The sequence below is a fragment of the Myxine glutinosa genome, chromosome 1 (assembly GCF_964187855.1).
Source record: "Myxine glutinosa chromosome 1, kmMyxGlut1.1, whole genome shotgun sequence".
NCBI classification, from domain to species: domain Eukaryota; kingdom Metazoa; phylum Chordata; class Myxini; order Myxiniformes; family Myxinidae; genus Myxine; species Myxine glutinosa.
In genome coordinates, this window is record NC_136261.1 from 55,761,255 (window position 1) to 55,780,429 (window position 19,175).

Consider the following 19,175-nt stretch of genomic DNA (forward strand, 5'->3'; position numbering starts at 1 on the left):
AGAATTCATTTCGTTCTATAAACGGCAACTTTCATTGGATTTCCTTCCCGTTTTTTTTCAACCGAGTCGAAAACTATGTTAGCGACTGTGAAAAATGAAATGATATATCGAATTTTTAATATGTATCGACACGTTGCCGTCGGTGTCATGTTAGGCGGTGTATGATACACCATGACGCGATTTTAAAAAATATATCTGCATTTTCCCGCGTGTGTGGAATGTTCTCAATTATTGCTGACACCGACTCTAAAACCATCGATAAAAATGAAATCATATGGTGAGTTAGATTGGAGATAAAGGCGTGAGAGAGACTCAATGGCCTTGAAGTTACAGGCATTTGAGAATTCATTTCGTTCTATAAACGGCAACTTTCATCGGATTTTCTTCTCGTTTTTTTTCAACCGAGTCTAAAACTATGTTAGCGACTGTGAAAAATGAAATGATATATCGAATTTAAAATAGATATCGACACATTGCCATCAGTGTCATGTTGGGCGGTGTATGATACACCATGACGCGATTTTAAAAAATATATCTCTGCATTTTCCCGCGTGTGTGGAATGTTTGTGGAAAATTAAAGATTTCAAATAAACCTATTTAAAGTGTATGCGCACATAACTAATAAAAAAAACGAAGAAATATCTCTCGGTAATTTCCTGAAACATATTTTACTTCCGGCTAATATGTTGAATGAAATAAAAACGAAGAAATATATGTCGGCATCATTGTTGACGTTTTTGTGACGACTATCATCAAACGAAATAGTAATATATCATAACGGAAAAGCAAAAGCGAATTTTTAATATATATCGACACATTGCCGGCGGTGTCATGTTGGGCGGTGTATGATACACCATGACGCGATTTTAAAAAATATATCTCTGCATTTTCCCGCGTGTGTGGATTGTTCTCAATTATTGCTGACACCGAGTCTAAAAGTAAAACCATCGATAAAAATGAAATCATATGGTGAGTTAGATTGGAGATAAAGGCGTGAGAGAGACTCAATGGCCTTGAAGTTACAGGCCTTTGAGAATTCATTTCGTTCTATAAACGGCAACTTTCATCGGATTTTCTTCCCGTTTTTTTTCAACCGAGTCTAAAACTATGTTAGCGACTGTGAAAAATGAAATGATTTATCGAATTTGATTTGAAATAAAACTGGGGGAGAGCAAGACACCACGGGCCTACAAAACAGGACTCAAAGCTATGCGAGTTAATAAAATGGTGGATATTTGTTTATAGCCACTCCCAGAATGGGTGGAGCTATGGGTGGAGCTACTCTGCAAACCGAGTAAGCCACACCCCGGACAGACACCCAACAGATAGACAGACAGACAGACAGAATCATCTACGGCTATTATAATATAGATATATAAATAAAAAATATAATAATACAATAAATATAATACAAATAATATAATATAAACTAGCGGGGTCACCCGTGGGAATCCCACGGGCATGGATGTGTGTGACATTTCGACATATTGAGTTATATGCTGCACATTCATTTTTACAAAATGGTTACTGGCAAGTCATCAGATCCAGAAATGGTGTGAATTTAGTTATTTCACATAATATGTGACCCCTCACTCCTCTCCACCTGACACTCTCCTGTCTCCACCTGACACTCTCCTGTCTCCACCTGACACTCTCCTCTCTCCACCTAGCACTCCTCTCCTCTCCAAACCCTCACATCCCTCTCCTTTCCAATCCCTCACCTCTCCAATCCCTCACACTCCTCTCCTCTCCAATCCTTCACACGCCTCTCCAATCGCGCCTCACACTCCTCTCCAATCGCGCCTCACACTCCTCTCCAATCGCGCCTCACACTCCTCTCCAATCGTGCCTCACACTCCTCTCCAATCGTGCCTCACACTCCCCTCCAATCACTCCTCTCCAATCGTGCCTCACACTCCTCTCCAATCACGCCTCACACTCCTCTCCAATCGTGCCTCACACTCCTCTCCAATCGCGCCTCACACTCCTCTCCAATCGCGCCTCACTCGCCTCTCCAATCGGCTTTCCCCGTCTCGTTTCTCTCCTTTTTCTCCCGTCTCGTTCTTTTTCTTGCTCCAAATCGGCCCGTCGGAATCGGAAATCGGCCCGTCTCGCCCGTCGGCCCGTCGGAATCGGAAATCGGCCCGTCTTGCTTTTGTGCTTGTGCGTAAATAAATTGTGTTCATGACACCATTTCTGGTGTTGGGCTAGCGGCTAGGGTGCCGGCTTAGGATCCTGGGTTCGAATCTCGGTCGATCGCCGAATTAATGCCAGGGGGGTTGACTCAGCCTGTCATCCTTCCGAGGTCGGCTAATTGAGTACCAGTTCACTGGTAATTCCCTGTTTGTCGTTGAAGGTGGCAAAAAGGGTTGGCGTCAGGAAGGGCATCCGGCCGTAAAACATTGCTTCAAAAAGGGGACAAAAAAACAACAACTACCACGGTCCCCGAAAAGGCCAACCCCCGCTTTGCGGGGAAAAATGGCCTCTAAACGGTGGTTTTTACACCATTTCTGGATCTGATGACTTGCCAGTAACCATTTTGTAAAAATGAATGTGCAGCATCTAACTCAATATGTCGAAATGTCACACACATCCATGCCCGTGGGATTCCCACGGGTGACCCCGCAAGTTTGCATTGACGTTCGTCGATGGACTCGTTCGCCCGTCTCATTCGTTTTCTTGCTGCATCCTGTTCAAGTCTGCGTTCTTCATCGATCGTCTCATTCATTTTGGAAATAGAAGTTTCCACGCAGCGCATGAATTGTCACGATCCTCAAGAGGAATTTGTCTCGTAATCATCAAATGATAAATGGCAAGTAAATTATATTGTGGAAAATTAAAGATTTCAAATAAACCTATTTAAAGTGTATTCGCACATAACTAATTTTTAAAAACGAAGAAATATCTGTCGGTAATTTCCTGAAACATATTTTACTTCCGGCTAATAATGTTGAATTAAATAAAAACGAAGAAATATATGTCGGCATCATTGTTGACGTTTTTGTGACGACTGTCATCAAACGAAAAAGTAATATATCTTAACGGAAAAGCAAAAGCGAATTTTTAATATATATCGACACGTTGCCGTCGGTGTCATGTTGGGCGGTGTATGATACACCATGACGCGATTTTTAAAAATATATCTCTGCATTTTCCCGCGTGTGTGGAATGTTCTCAATTATTGCTGACACCGAGTCCAAAACCATCGATAAAAATGAAATCATATGGTGAGTTAGATTGGAGATAAAGGCGTGAGAGAGACTCAATGGCCTTGAAGTTGAAGTTACAGGCGTTTGAGAATTCATTTCGTTCTATAAACGGCAACTTTCATTGGATTTCCTTCCCGTTTTTTTTCAACCGAGTCGAAAACTATGTTAGCGACTGTGAAAAATGAAATGATATATCGAATTTTTAATATGTATCGACACGTTGCCGTCGGTGTTATGTTAGGCGGTGTATGATACACCATGACGCGATTTTAAAAAACATATCTGCATTTTCCCGCGTGTGTGGAATGTTCTCAATTATTGCTGACACCGACTCTAAAACCATCGATAAAAATGAAATCATATGGTGAGTTAGATTGGAGATAAAGGCGTGAGAGAGACTCAATGGCCTTGAAGTTACAGGCATTTGAGAATTCATTTCGTTCTATAAACGGCAACTTTCATCGGATTTTCTTCTCGTTTTTTTTCAACCGAGTCTAAAACTATGTTAGCGACTGTGAAAAATGAAATGATATATCGAATTTAAAATAGATATCGACACATTGCCGTCGGTGTCATGTTGGGCGGTGTATGATACACCATGACGCGATTTTAAAAAATATATCTCTGCATTTTCCCGCGTGTGTGGAATGTTTGTGGAAAATTAAAGATTTCAAATAAACCTATTTAAAGTGTATGCGCACATAACTAATAAAAAAAACGAAGAAATATCTCTCGGTAATTTCCTGAAACATATTTTACTTCCGGCTAATATGTTGAATGAAATAAAAACGAAGAAATATATGTCGGCATCATTGTTGACGTTTTTTTGACGACTATCATCAAACGAAATAGTAATATATCATAACGGAAAAGCAAAAGCGAATTTTTAATATATATCGACACATTGCCGGCGGTGTCATGTTGGGCGGTGTATGATACACCATGACGCGATTTTAAAAAATATATCTCTGCATTTTCCCGCGTGTGTGGATTGTTCTCAATTATTGCTGACACCGAGTCTAAAAGTAAAACCATCGATAAAAATGATGAAATCATATGGTGAGTTAGATTGGAGATAAAGGCGTGAGAGAGACTCAATGGCCTTGAAGTTACAGGCCTTTGAGAATTCATTTCGTTCTATAAACGGCAACTTTCATCGGATTTTCTTCCCGTTTTTTTTCAACCGAGTCTAAAACTATGTTAGCGACTGTGAAAAATGAAATGATTTATCGAATTTGATTTGAAATAAAACTGGGGGAGAGCAAGACACCACGGGCCTACAAAACAGGACTCAAAGCTATGCGAGTTAATAAAATGGTGGATATTTGTTTATAGCCACTCCCAGAATGGGTGGAGCTATGGGTGGAGCTACTCTGCAAACCGAGTAAGCCACACCCCGGACAGACACCCAACAGATAGACAGACAGACAGACAGAATCATCTACGGCTATTATAATATAGATATAATAGATATAATAATATCAATATAATATAATAATATAATATAAAAATTATAATATTAATTAATATATAATAGTATAATATTAATGAATGATCGTTTTAAGGCCATTTTTCCCCTCTAGAGAGGGGGTTAGCTTTGCAGACCCCATGATAATCATGGTTCCCTGTTTGAGGCAATGTTTTTATGGTCGGATGCCCTTCCTGACGTCAACCCTTATACTTAGGCAGTTAAGACCGAAAAATAGGGCGTATCGTTCATTTTTTCAGGAAAGCACCAAATTTGGTACAGATGTAGTATGGACCTATACAATTGTTTTCCTGAGGGGCGCCCAAAAATTCAGAACCCCTCGTGGCCGCCATATTGAATTTCAACATGACCGCCCCCTGTGACCTATTTCCCTCAATAACTTCTATTCTATGAGCGATAACACCACAGTTCCAGTGTCTTTCCCCATGTTTTCATGGTCTCTGAATCCAATGGGATCAATTGCATAAAGATTGGCATCCATCATCTTTAATTTCAAGATGGCCGCCATGGTGTTTCCATTTTCCTTGAATCTCTCATAGTATTTTAGGTCAAATTTCAATTCCAAGTGATACACATTGTTTTATTGGTCTCTGATAACAATGGAATGGTATTAATTAATCAAAGTTACACACAGTTGCAGTTTTAACTTAAAATATTGTGGGCACTTGAAAGGTGGAGGCTCTCGCACAGACGCGTAGTACTACAAGCACTGTCCATCGCAGTCACACAGTGATGTGCAGGGCAGATTTGCCCTGGGACATTTACAGTTGCCTTTACAGGCCGACTTATAATGGTAGCTTGTAAGCTCTGAACATGCCTCCTGTATCAGTGGTATTGTGGTCCAAATTGGTGTCCAAGAAGTCCCTGTTTTCATCCAGCCCCAATCAGCTGGTGATGGAAGTTCTGGGTAGGGCACAAGTGCCTGACTCCATACGTGTCCAGCCTGAAAACATGCACGTTTTAGGTGTTGTTCGAAGGCGTCTGCTGTTGGGGGAATGTGATCAATTGTTCTTGCCTTCTTCGTGAACAAGTGTCGGCACATGTCATTCACTGTCTTTATCTCGGTAGTCCGGTCATAGAGGATGGCAACATATCTTTCTATGCTCTGTAGTTCCATTGTAATAGCATCCACAGATGGCCTATAAGCGAGAGCATGAAAGGTCTGCGTGATGCTGGGGTATGCCTCCCAAGCCTTCCAGGCTGTCTTTTTCCCAATTTGGGCAAAAAATGACACTGTCGCAGCCAGTGAAGGCATGAAATAATGGCAAAGACTCGGACTTCCTGCGGCCAAGGCCGGTGGCAATTTTATGGATGGCAAGGTAGCGGTAGCTTTTACCAGTGCCAATGGCAATCCAGAGTTCCTCCACACCGTGTGACTGGTAGGTAAAGTAGTGTGCTATTGCCAAGACCACAATATCAGAATCTACAGTTCGAATCAATACCCGTTTTCTCCCCGGGTGTATCCCCTTTTTCACGGCATCCAGGACATTTTTTTGGATTTTTTGAATTTTCTGAATTTTTGGGCGCCCCTCAGGAAAACAATTGTATAGGTCCATACTACATCTGTGCCAAATTTGGTGCTTTCCTGAAAAAATGAACGATGCGTCATCTTAACTGCCTAACTATTAGTCGCCTCTTACTATGTGCAGGGATACGGTGTACCTAATCTAAATCAGGGTACACACCGGGATCATTGATCCCAGCAAGCTTGTACTCAATTATGCCGACCTCGGAAGGATGACAGGCTGAGTCAGCCCCCCTTGCGTTAATTCAGGAATCGACCGGGATTCGAACTCAGGATCCTAGGATCCCAAGTCAGCACCCTCACCGCTAAGCCAACACTTGGCTTAATAATAAAATATTAATAATAAATATAAATTGAAATGGAGTCTTGTGGTGTCTAAGGGTTCAAATTGTCAAAAAGGTCTAATAGATTGAGAGGGCTTAAAAGATCAAGGGTTCTAAGCAGTCTGAAAGGGTCGAAGTGGTCTGAATGGGTCTGCAGGTTCTAAAGGGGTCTAAACGGTCGAAGGACCGATGGGGTCTCGATGTGTTAGGGGTCTTAAAGGTTTAAAAAGTCGAAATGGTCTTAAAAGGTCCAAAGGGTATGTTCCAATAGTAGTTAGGGGTCGAAGGGTATAAATGGGTGCTATGATTCTAAAGGGTCCATGAGGTCAAAAGGGATATAAAGGTTTAACCTCTAAAGGGCCGAATGAGTCTTAAGGTGTCTGGGAGTTTGAAAGGGTCTAATGGGTCAAGGAGTATAAGCAGTCTAATGGATGTAAAGGTCTTAATGGGTCTACAGGGTCTCAATGGATCCAAATAATGTGCAGATCTAAATAGTCTAAAGGGTGTAAGGCTCTAAGAGTCTAAGGGGTCCAAAGGGTGCAGGGTATATAGGGTCTATATGAGTGTAAAGGGACTGAAGGAGTCTAAAGGGTCTATGGAGTCTAATGTGGTCACAGTTTCTTTTCCTTTCTCTTTTCTTTCCACCTGCACTTTTATATTCTTCCTCCTGCTCTATTTTTTCCTCTGATTGCATCACATTTCTTGGCTTTCGAGGGGGTATTTTGTTTATATATTTCCGTGTTTCATGTTCGTCGTGAGTGGAGTTTCTGCCAGCTTTGTAGTTTGTGCATGTGCGTTGTTGGTTTTTATAGTTGGTATCTCCACATGCAAGTTTCAGAAGGTGGAACTGATTCCTCCTAAGTCTTGAAGTATCCATGCACCCTCTCCCATTTTGGAAAGAGTCACAATTCATGGACCAAGCTGTGAAGATTTCTTGTTCTCAAAGTTTGGTTCTGAACTCTCTTTTCAAGATCGTCACTGAGGCCCAGACTGCATCCACCTGCAGTTTGTTTATAATAGTCCCCGGGATGCTTTTTAATATCTTTAAGGTTCTTCTTCATCATTTCCATTTCTCCAATGATCCCTGGCACAATTTTGGTGCTCTTCAGCTTCCAGGATCTTTCACTTTATTTTTGAGATCTTGGTGTTTGGTCATTTTCTTGATTTCTGCGTTATTTAGGCCAAAATGACTGGGTACTGACACTTCAATTAGCAATGCCTTCTTTTCTTTTTATGTAACCAAGTACTATATCCGGTCACAATGCTTTGTTTTCAATGTTTATGCTCGATGGGATCATCAAGTCATATGTGAGCATTAATTCCTTGTTCTCAATTGTTGCATTTCGTTCATGTTTTCATGAGTTTTCTGGAACTGGGATATTGAAGTTTTTGCAGACGTGCCAAAGGATTACTCTACACACCCTGTTGTGTCTTTCTGTTCTGACATGGAGTTTTCAGATCCCAATAGGAGGTGACTCGTGCTTTCTGTGGCTACCTTGCAGAACCTACACCTGTAATTTAAAGAAAAATTATCAGTCAAAAGCTTAAACAAAATACTCACTCACCATTTTCTTAAGCCATTGGTGTAGTGTCCTTTGTCTTGGGCATTTATAATGATTCCTTCTCCATCCCAGTTGATCTGACCTCTTCTTAGCCATTCCAAAGAGCCTTCTTTGTCTACCACCAATCTGTCCAACTCTTCTTTTTTTCTTTTTTTTAATATATATACCTTCCTGCTCTTTTGTTATTTTCCCAGTTGTCGATGTATATCTGTATTTTGGCTATATATTTTCTTTTGTCTTTTTTGCAATCATCGGAGCTGTATTAGTTGCTGTTGCTGATTGACATCGAAGCCGGTACACAGGGAATAATCCCAGAACCGTTGGAAAGCGTCCGTTTAAAAAAAACGCATATGTAAAAACAACAAACGAAAACCTCAAAACAATACCTAGTATTTGAAAATTGTAATTTCTATAACTGTAAAATGTGAAATAAAAATCTCAGTGAATATTTACGTAAAAACAGTAAACGCGTCCGTAAAATAAAAATAAAAAAAACCTAAATTGATAACTCGCAGCAGGTCTGTGATGTTTGCCTATAATCATAAAGCTTCTCTTTATTATGTAGCTTTGTACGAAGCACGGTTTGTTATTGTTTACACAACGTATATGCATACCCCACTAGTACGGTTATATACTTCAGTGCAAGTGTAGTTGCAGGAGCAGATCGAGAGCTATGCCAACACAACAGTTGCGCCCTCCGCCCAACCCTCCATTAAATGTATTTGTCACAGGCAGGGAGAATAATTATTCATCATACACATGAACCTCCTCCTGCATACTCCAACCTTTATCATGCTAATTACAAACAATCTACATTTGAATTAACAAGTGTGTTGAGTGGATGCATCACTCAAAGGGCAGAGGTCATCATGCTTGGAATATCAATTTCACATTGAAGGTAACCCTAGTGGAGAAACACTTCATCGGGCCAGGCTCGTTGTGCATTCAACATGTCCAAATACTGCTAAGGGGAACATATTGGAAGTACAAATATGACGATTTGTGTTCTACAGTGTTCAAGTATATAATTCAATTTAAATAAAATAAAGATCGTAAAAGTCGTATAAATAAATTAATTCCAGCAATTACCGCCGTTGACACAGTGTCTATTACACCACCATATCTAAAAAGATAATTTGTTCTTTGTGTCTGGTGTTTGTGTCCTTTATGGCATCCTTTAAAATAGTGAGTTTCCTGTTTGGAATGATTTTCAATTTTGTTTGACTGTTAGACAGGCAGACAGAGGGGAAAAAAAATAATCTCACTCCTCTCTGCGCATGTGCGATCGGGACTAATTCAGAGCCAAAGTACTGTTAAATTCCAGGTTCGTTTTCTGATTTGTGTTCAAAATATAACATTTAATTTAAATAAGTTGTTCCTCAATCATAAATTGACGTTTGTGGACAGACAGACAGACAGGCAGACTGACGAACAGACAAACGTGACCAACTGCTTACCCCAGATTGTCGCTTCGTGTGGTAACAAGTGAGGTGATTTTGTTGAATAAAGTTTTGAATTGCCCACAAAAGTGAAATATAAAAGTTATAATATATACTCCTGATTGACCAGAGAAAGGGAAAGACTTTATTTATTTTATCGCACTTTCATGCTGATGCGTGTTTTTACTTTCTCCAATTTGCCAACTAGAAAGACATCAAGAAACATCTGTACAGGAGTGGAGAGCTGGAGAAGGAGCTGGAGACAAAAGAGCTTGAGGTTGCCAACATTAGACAAGTCCAGCTACAGGTGACATGCAAGCACACCTGTACAAATGGCCGTTGAAGAACTGATCATATGAACTACTTATAGAAATATTGTCATGTTAAATAAATAAGTAAACTGTGCTAAATGGGCCTTTGAGCTGCCTGGTACCGGAATCGATTTCCAATCGATGGAAGGGAATCCCACTTAAAACCTCTGCCAGCACCAGCAGCCTGGTAGAATGTACGATCCTTCTAATGGGATCTCAACCAGGCTGTCCCATCTGATGTACAACCCTTCAGTAGGTTGTATGAACATCATACTAAAATACTCCATTTGGTGTCTGTCTGTCTGATGAATTTTTGACGTCAATACATTCCGTCGTTACTTATCCAAACTCAACCAAACTTGACAGGAAGACGAAGGGTTACACAATGAAGGTTGTAGCGCATTCATTTGCCTCCCACCCTAAGGGGGGTTTTCTCCACCCGAGCGAGTTTGCTCGCCATTGCCGTCAATGAGGTTGCATGTTGAGGTGTATATAAATGCTAAATTAGCTTTATCGTGGCGTTTTTCCAAAGACGCTTTTAATAACAAAATTAATGATAATCGCATATTATTAATGTTATTACAAACAATATTAATACTAACTCGTAAAGTAAAATCCCACTATATCATTGGAGGTTGTAGACCTCTGAGATGGTGTACTGGTTTATAAACTCCCTTGAATGCAAAATCTACATTGGGAGATGAGATCAGATCAACATCCACTGATTGCTGCCGCCCCCCACCAGTTGAAAACACAACTGGAAGAGTTGAACTCTGAGAGTGCACGGGTGAAGGAGCACAACGAGAGTCTCCAGGAAGTAAACTCTGAGCTGGAAATGCAACTTATGGACATGCGTCGTGAATTGGACTGTGCACAGCAGTTTCTCCAGCAGAGGAATCGTGAAGAGATTGCAAATTCCCTCAAACAACCTCAGATGTAAGTTCCTGCACTTTTACTCTGTGCCCGTCAATGACCAAGTAGTTTCACTCCTACACTCTTATCAATAACCTAGTAGTTCAGCTCATACTGTGAGGAAGTTGTGTTGGTTATCTACTTCTTTCATATGCAGCATAAGGATGAGTAGAATCAATGGCTGGGCCACTGATGCAATGCCACCTGTAGGTTGGAGCAGGAATTTGGAATTTGTTCATGGTATCGCCATCGGCGATAACTCGCCTACTTGTTGCGAAAGACACCATGGGATCTTTGATGCCGACAAAACCAAATAATATTCTGGCAGACGGGACTCCCGGACATACGGTAGATACTTTGAGACCCGGTATCCATCTCCTGAGGCCCACCCACACATGGTGATAGCAGGCAAAAACAACTTGCATGTATTTATACACACATACAAACTCACACACACACACAATTGGAAAACCCCATCTCCCACTGCGTGGGGGACGGGCTAATAAAAGGACATGTAATTTTACATACTAGTGAGATACCCGTGCTACGCATGGGTGGGAGGCCAGAAGCAAACAGGCAATGCAGATACGGCAAATGCTAAAGCATGAAACCAATAAATTCCACATTACTGTAGCACCCTCAGTCGCATATCAGACATGGACAGCAAGTTCGTGAAGGACTTCCATGAAAAACGTACCCGTTTGTTTGCGAACGTTCACGTATAGAAACATCGATCGTGGGTCCGTGGCGAATCTGCATATGGCAATCCGCGAAGTTCACGTTCAGAAAGTAGAAACCATCATGGCATTTCGTCATTCACTTGAACTCGACATCTTTTTTTTTCATTCCAAACAGCAAAACTCCAATCACAAATTAATCACAAAATAAACTTTTAACAACATTGTTAGTGTTTCCTTCATTGTAAAAACTACCAAGTCAAGAGTTAAAAGGATTTTGAGCCGATAGGTGTTACGGCCTTGGCAAGATCGATGGAGACAGCAATCTGTTAGCGTATTCACTGCCCAAATAGCTATGTGGAATTCTCTCGTGTAGAGATTAAACCCACGTCGTTTGAACTTTGGCCGAGGTCATTATTTACTTTTAATGATGTTTATATACGAATCAAAAAGAAGATAATTGGTTTTGGGTCGTCCTTTCTGCATATCTCGTGGGATTGTGAGTTGGAGAGATGACCGTGATGGCGGGGAGGGGGTTGCCATTCTCTCAAGCAGGGATTCAACCCATGTCCTTATAAAATGTCTTTGTCCGAGGTCACCGAGTCCGATCGGTGCAGCTGTGCAGCGATCGGTGCAGCCGTTTGTGTGGCACTCGGGAAAATTACGTTATGCGGGAGTCCAAACCTGAAAATGCTGGAGGTCAAAGCTGAAATTGGAAAAATAATATACCCTATTTTACTCCAGGAGATCCCAGCATTACCCACCCAAAATATCGTTGCGATCGGTTCAACCGTTTTTGGGGTACCTTCGAACGGACGGACAGACGGTCAGACAGACAGACAGACAGAGACGGACGGACATTTGGTGAATTATAGTAAGATGCGTCACAAAGTGTGTAATCCATGTGTGCTTAAAAGCAGCAGTGAACTGGAAGAAGAGAGTATGAGTATGAGTGTGAGTGTGAGTGATTGCAGCATTGTTTTCAGCATCAGCCATGCACAGCTGCAGGTGGATGTTGGGAGTTTCATTTCAGGGAGAGTGGCTGTACCGCTGATGCTGTTCCCCTGAAAGTTAAACCAGGAGATAAGAATTTAGTTAGAGTACCGGCACACAATGGCCTGACTTTTATTTATCACAGTGATATGGCTCACAGAGGGGTTTGGACATAAATCTCATGCAGGAGAAACGCATTATTAAACATGAGTATACATTCACACAAATTCAAGTGCATCACATCAGTATCCAAAGGACAAACACATGTTGTATGGTATTTCAACTTTGGTCCATTGATTCATGAGCTTCACGTCGGCTACACGTCGGTTCACATCCCATGTGACTGATTAAGTACTCACCAGCTTTGCTGCCTGTGAAACACCATGGTTTCAGTTAATAGTTTGGTCAGGAACCCAGAATCCATCGAATATATAGGCAATGGATTTAAAACGCTAAATAAAGTCATTTTAAATGAAGTTTCATATTTTGCATGAAAATGAGATCGAGTAAAACTCTAACTCTGATGTATTAAACTTGCATGAAAAAGTTCCTTCAATGAATCAGGAAAATTCATTTTTGCTATCTCAACAAAAAAATTCAATATTTTAACAGGGAAACCGCACTGGAAGTCACTCATCCTACCGAACAAGACAATTCCCTGTTACTCACACAGCTGGAGTTTTTCAGGTTCAACAAGTTTTCTTTATCCCCTTTTCCAACTTTTCCAACAATATTGAACTTGTGTGAATCACATTTTATTTGATGCAACTTGTATGCAGATGAAGAGTTTTGTAAGTTTTACTTGATTAAAATCACCCTTTTTTTGACAGGGAAATGAATAATTACATGCGGGACAAAAGAGATGCCGACGGAATACGTACGGTCAGTAACTTTTTCACATCTGTCAAAGAGTGTTCTCTCTCCAAGGTTTGCCTCAAATGGGGTTCAATCAAGAGACATTTGACCCAGAAAGGGAATGGTTATGTGGAAATATTTCAATTTCCATTAGCATTTGCATTATAGCAACTGACTCGCTTGGCACATCGATGATTTAGTACAAAAATATTTTCAAAAATATTGTAATTAAACTTCACTCTTATGGAGATCAGAATTCAAGTGCCAAATCGGCCTTTGCCGCATGGATTTTAACCAACAGGTGGAACCTGCAACATACAAACCTCTCTGTGAACCACACATCAGTTTCAGAGGACAACTGGAAGAATAAAATTTAAAAACCACTTTGCTTACACCAATGCGAGCTCTCGGATGGCCTACAGCAGGTTAACGATGATCTACAGCTGGTTGTCAATGGCCTACAGCAGATTGGCTGATGGCCTACACCGGATTGACGATGGTCTATAGCAGATTGGCAACGGCCTACAGTGGGTTGACGATGGTCGACAGCAGATTGGCAATGGCCTACAGCGGGTTGGCTGATGGCCTACAGCGGATTGACGATGGTCTACAGCAGATTGGCAACGGCCTACAGCGGGTTGGCTGATGGCCTACAGCGGATTGATGATGGCCTACAGCAGATTGGCAACGGCCTACAGTGGGTTGACGATGGTCGACAGCAGATTGGCAATGGCCTACAGAGGGTTGGCTGATGTCCTACGATAATCCGATGTCCAATGATAATCTCAGCAGACCTCAAGGCCAAGGCCTATCTGCACTTCCTGATACTTCAGCAATGGATGGACACTGAACCTGAAGCAGTAGGTAAGAACAGTCTCACTGGCATCTCCTGATCTTTTAACACGATTTGAAACCAAGCCCTGCTCACTATTTCTTTTGTCAATGGTATCCGACATCGTCAAATGTGTGAATGGTGGATATTCTTCAGACTCATAAGCAATACGTAGCTCCCAATGGCATCCTATCTCATGCCCTACCTGGGGAAGTTGGTGTCCCTCAAGGTAGTGTCCTGAGACCTATCCTGCTCCTGGTGTCCCTCACGGTAGTGTCCTGAGACCTATCCTGTTCCTGGTGTCCCTCAAGGTAGTGTCCTGAGACCTATCCTGTTCCTGGTTTATCGAAATAATAATATCATTTACTTTGGAAAATCTGTGATATAATTTTGTAGATTCCACTGTGCTGGAAAATCCCTCACATCAATAAGATGCCGGCTGCAGCCACATCTTTGCCTGCTGGTCTGGAGATAATAGGAAGTGGTTAATCACCTCGATGTCATTTGATGGCTCCAAGACCCACGCAATTACTGTCTGTACATAAAGACCACATGGCTAACCCACTCTTCCACGAGTCGAGATTTTATACCCCCCTTGGAGTTGAAGACTAAAAAATGACAAAATATAAATACCCTGCAATTTCCTGTAATGAATCACTAGCAAAGATGCAGTGATCTTTGGAGCAACATTCCTACATATTTAATTTACAGGACCTAAGGATCATGGAGGAGCTGCACACAAATCATGCATCCAAAGGCAAATATGTGGCACAACACCTGAATTCAAACACGGGTGTCGACCTCAGGGGAAGTGACGTCATTTCATAAGACCCTCTGGGTAGCAGCGACGCCATCTTTAAAACATTGCTTTTCTCTCCACATTCCGTAGGGCAGTTCAAGGAGAACTTTGCTCCTACCCACGATGCCATCTTTGGAAAATATTTTTTCGATGCTATGTCCTTAAAATGCCGAGCAGCAAGCATAGAAACAACTTGTTTAACATTTTTCAAATCTTTGGTATGACTTGAATCTTTGGTTCGGAATCGAACCACCAAACTCCCTGACTCAGAGCAGGACAACTATTGGGGATGCCTCTTCGTGGTGGTTCTTTGGATGGCTTACAGGTGACATCCCCAAACGCTGACAAAGATGGGACATCCCCCAACGCAAGTCGGGGACCAAATCTTCCCCATCCTTCCCTAGTGCCTGGATTCGTCAGGGCAGCGTGGTCACGGTCAGAGAGCATCCCTGTTTAGTTCCACGTGGTCACACTCCCAAGACCAACAACGCGTACCTCAACACACTCCTTAAATCTCGACGAACCGCTCACCTTTACTCTTCTCCTAACTGTGAAATCGACTCCCCTGGGTGTTTCAGCCAGGCACTAGGATCCAGTCCTATAAAATGGAGGGCAAACGCCATCTAGTGACGTTCTCTATTCCATCTCCTGCTCTTTTTTATTCTCACCGAGTATCCTCCCCAGTCCGCCAGCACTCTTTTCTACATTTACCCTGTTTTCCACCTGTAACTGTCTGCTCACATGCCTTTTGTCCACTTATTACCTGTTGCCTTATCCTATACATTTGCCCTAGCTTAACTGTTTGATTTTACCAAATTATCAATCTCTTGTGTGCCAGTCCCTCTCCTCTCTAGTCGGCCTGTCCCGTTTGTTTGTTTGTTTGACTGAGTATGATAACTCGTAAACGCATTCAGCCTCCTTCATCAAATTTTACCAGAAGATGCCAAAAGACAAACGTGAAGCTGTCAATGTTTTTTGACCATATAGGTCAAGGCCAAAGGTCAAGGTTCTCATTTGTCTGGGCGATATCTCAGCCATCCTTTGAGCTAGGATGCTGAAATTTAGGCACAATAGTGAAAGCGTGCTTTGGCAAAAACAGTTTTTAATTTTTTTGATTAATTGATTTATTACTTAATTATTATCGATTTATTAAGTACTTATTTATTTTCTTTTTCATCTGGGCAATATCTCAGGCACCTTTTGAGTTAGGAAGCTGATATTTGGACACAACAATGATCAAGTGATTTGGCTGTAAAGGGTATTTTTGATTTATCGATTCATCAATTAATTATTCGATTGATTAGTTAATTTTCAAAATGTTACAGATTTGGATGAAACAGTGGTGGTTTAGGTATGCTATTAGCCAATTGATTAAAAAATTTATTATTTTATCATTAATTTTTATTTACTTTAATTACACAATTAATCAATCAATTATTGATTCTCTCGATTTTCGTCATCTGTCAAGCTACCGCCCGATGTCCTTTCTTGCTGATGTGTCCACCTCACATATTGATCTCTTCCATGAGCCTTGATCTTTATAAAATGGTAGCAAAGGGAAAAGGTATGTTTGGAGCATCCGTGAGGCAGATCGTGAAATACTCCATCAGTTTTGAGTGTATACGAGATGGCTCCAAATAGTGTATTACTGGGTCTTTCTGATAAATTCTTATAAAGCCAATGATCTCTTCCTTCGACCGCAATTTCTTTTTTATCGTTCATACTTTTCATTACATTCAAATAACAAATGTTAAACATTCTTTGACGTATCAGTACCTCCAATCCCTCCGTTATTTCTGGTTGCAGAGTTACTGGAAATACCAGCACCAATGTCCAAGCCAGGAGGTAAGAACTCCTCCACTGCAGAGAGATGGATCAGTTATTGGAGAATACATTGAGGACGACAATCCGACAAGCAGGTGCATTTTGGGCATCAATTTTGAATGGTTTTCAGTTTGAGACAAGCCATGTTTTTCTTAACCGATTATTGCACTTTTTATGGTGATGTTTGATGCGGGCTATCTATTTATCAAGTACTAGGGGGCCCATTGATCCATTTGATCAAATTTTCATGAGTTTTCACTGCCTTGTAGCAGGTACTGCCGGACTCGGTGGGGGTCTTTTGGAGGCTGGGGGACTTTTGGGTCCTTTAGGTATTCAGAGTATTTTTGGTGTCCTCCTGGTCTTTTGGGTCCTCTGGGTCTTTTGGGTCATTGGGGACTTTAGGGTCTTTGGGGTCTTCATGGTCTTTTGGGTCTTCATGGTCTTTTGGGTCTTCAGGGACATTTGGGTCGTCTGGGTATTTTGGTCCTCGGGGATTTTTGGGTCCTCAGGGACTTTTGTGTCATCTGGCTCTTTTGGGTCCTCAGGGAATTTTGAGTCCTCTAGGTCTTCTGGGATCTTTGGGGTCTTGAAGGCTCTTTAAAGGTTGAAGGGGGTCTTGGCAGTCTAAATAGTTAAAAGGCACATTTCAAAATTACGTAATTAATTGATAGACGTATTGTAATGGAATTTATCCAAGACCTCGTTCACAGAAGTGAGGCTTTATTGAAATCGATTCACACAAGTCCGAGGCACACAAGCAATTAAAGTATTCGCTATTGAATCGTATAAAGTGTAAGTATAAAGTTAACTCAAGCATAGTACAAAGGCCAAGCCATCGATCTGGTCTTACCAAGATGAATGCAGTGCAGACCAGAACATGGTGCGTTCAGAACGCGTGATTCTCCCTTCACACATAAAGAGTGCTTGACTATACATCCAGCATGCATGAGATCACCACACCCCAGAATCTCCCTCTTCTTCTTCCTCAGTTTCACGACACGTACAGTCACGTGAAAAAGTACACCCCTTGTAAAGTTTTGACTTTTTCAACATATTTCAACATACAGCTATTTGATCTTCATTTCAACAATATTGATAGATAAAGGTGATATAATATAACAAATATCAAAACATTTACATTTTGTAGTCCATTGTATAATTTAAATAAACATAAATGCAAATTTTGCATGTGGAAAAAGTAAGTACACCCCTACATTTATCACTACTTCAAATACCTAAAATTAGAATCAGGTGCACCAGCTCAGATGCAAATGATTAGAACATCGTTAGAGAGGATCTTGGAGGAACCTGTCTTATTTAAACCTCGACATTTAGTTTGGCTTGCTCTTTGTTGTTGAAGTGTGCGACGTCACCATGCCTAGATCAAAAGAGTTCTCTGGGGCCTTCAGAAAGAAGGTTATAGATGCCTACGAGTCTGGGAAGGGATTTAAAAAGATCTCCAAACAATTTGAAATCAATCACTCGACTGTCCGGAAGATCATCTACAAGTGGAGAAGTTTCCAAACAACTGCCAACTTGTTCAGGCCAGGCCGCCCCAGCAAGTTCAGCCCGAGAGCAGACCGCAAGATGCTGAAAGAAGTCTCGAAGAACCCCAGAATGTCATCACGGGACCTACAGGTAGCTCTTGCCACTGTTGATGTCAAAGTGCACGAGTCTACCATTAGATAGAGGCTGCACAAATTTGATCTACATGGGAGGTGTGCCAGGAGGAAACGTTTGCTGTCCAGAAAGAACATCAGGGCAAGACTAAAGTTTGCCAATGAACACCTAGGCAAAGACCAGCACTTCTGGAACAATGTGCTCTGGACAGATGCGTCAAAGGTAGAGCTATTTGGCCATAGTACCAGAAGATATGTTTGGCGAAAACCAAAGACAGCATTTGACCACAAGAACCTGATACCAACTGTGAAGCAAAGTGGTGGAAATATTATGGTTTGGGGCAGCTTTGCTGCATCAGGGCCTGGGCAGCTCACCATCATAGAATCCACTATGAATTCTTCATTGTACCAGAGGGTGCTTGAGGATAATGTGAGGCCATCTGTCGGAAAGTTGAAGATCAACCCGAAGGTGGACCTTGCAACATGACAATGACCCTAAACATGCCAGTAAATCCACCAAGGAATGGCTGAAAAGAAAGAAATGGAGGGTTCTGGAATGGCCAAGTCAAAGCCCGGATCTAAATCCCATCGAGATGTTGTAGGGGGATTTGAAACGAGCTGTGCATGCAAGAAACCCCTCAAACATCGCACAGCTGAAAGAATTCTGCATGGAGGAGTGCGCAAAAATTTCTCCCAGTCGATGTCAGAGACTGGTAGACAGTTATAAGAAACGCCTACTTGAGGTTTTTTCTGCCAAAGGGGGCAATACCACCTATTAGAGTCAAGGGTGTACTTACTTTTTCCAC

At 41.5% G+C, this 19,175-nt stretch overlaps 1 protein-coding gene across 11 annotated transcripts in view; it reads left to right on the plus strand.

The window, feature by feature from the left end:
• The window catches only part of LOC137424418 (EF-hand calcium-binding domain-containing protein 4B), a 99,951-nt gene that overhangs the window by 59,716 nt on the left and 21,060 nt on the right, over window positions 1-19,175 (plus strand). For all 11 annotated transcript variants that reach the window (XM_078772029.1, XM_078772034.1, XM_078772014.1 and 8 more), the window contains 5 exons: window positions 9,756-9,854; window positions 10,604-10,794; window positions 13,053-13,127; window positions 13,271-13,322; window positions 16,733-16,845. In XM_078772029.1, the coding sequence (XP_078628155.1) occupies window positions 9,756-9,854; window positions 10,604-10,794; window positions 13,053-13,127; window positions 13,271-13,322; window positions 16,733-16,845 (530 nt within the window). The remainder of the gene's footprint in view (window positions 1-9,755; window positions 9,855-10,603; window positions 10,795-13,052; window positions 13,128-13,270; window positions 13,323-16,732; window positions 16,846-19,175) is intronic.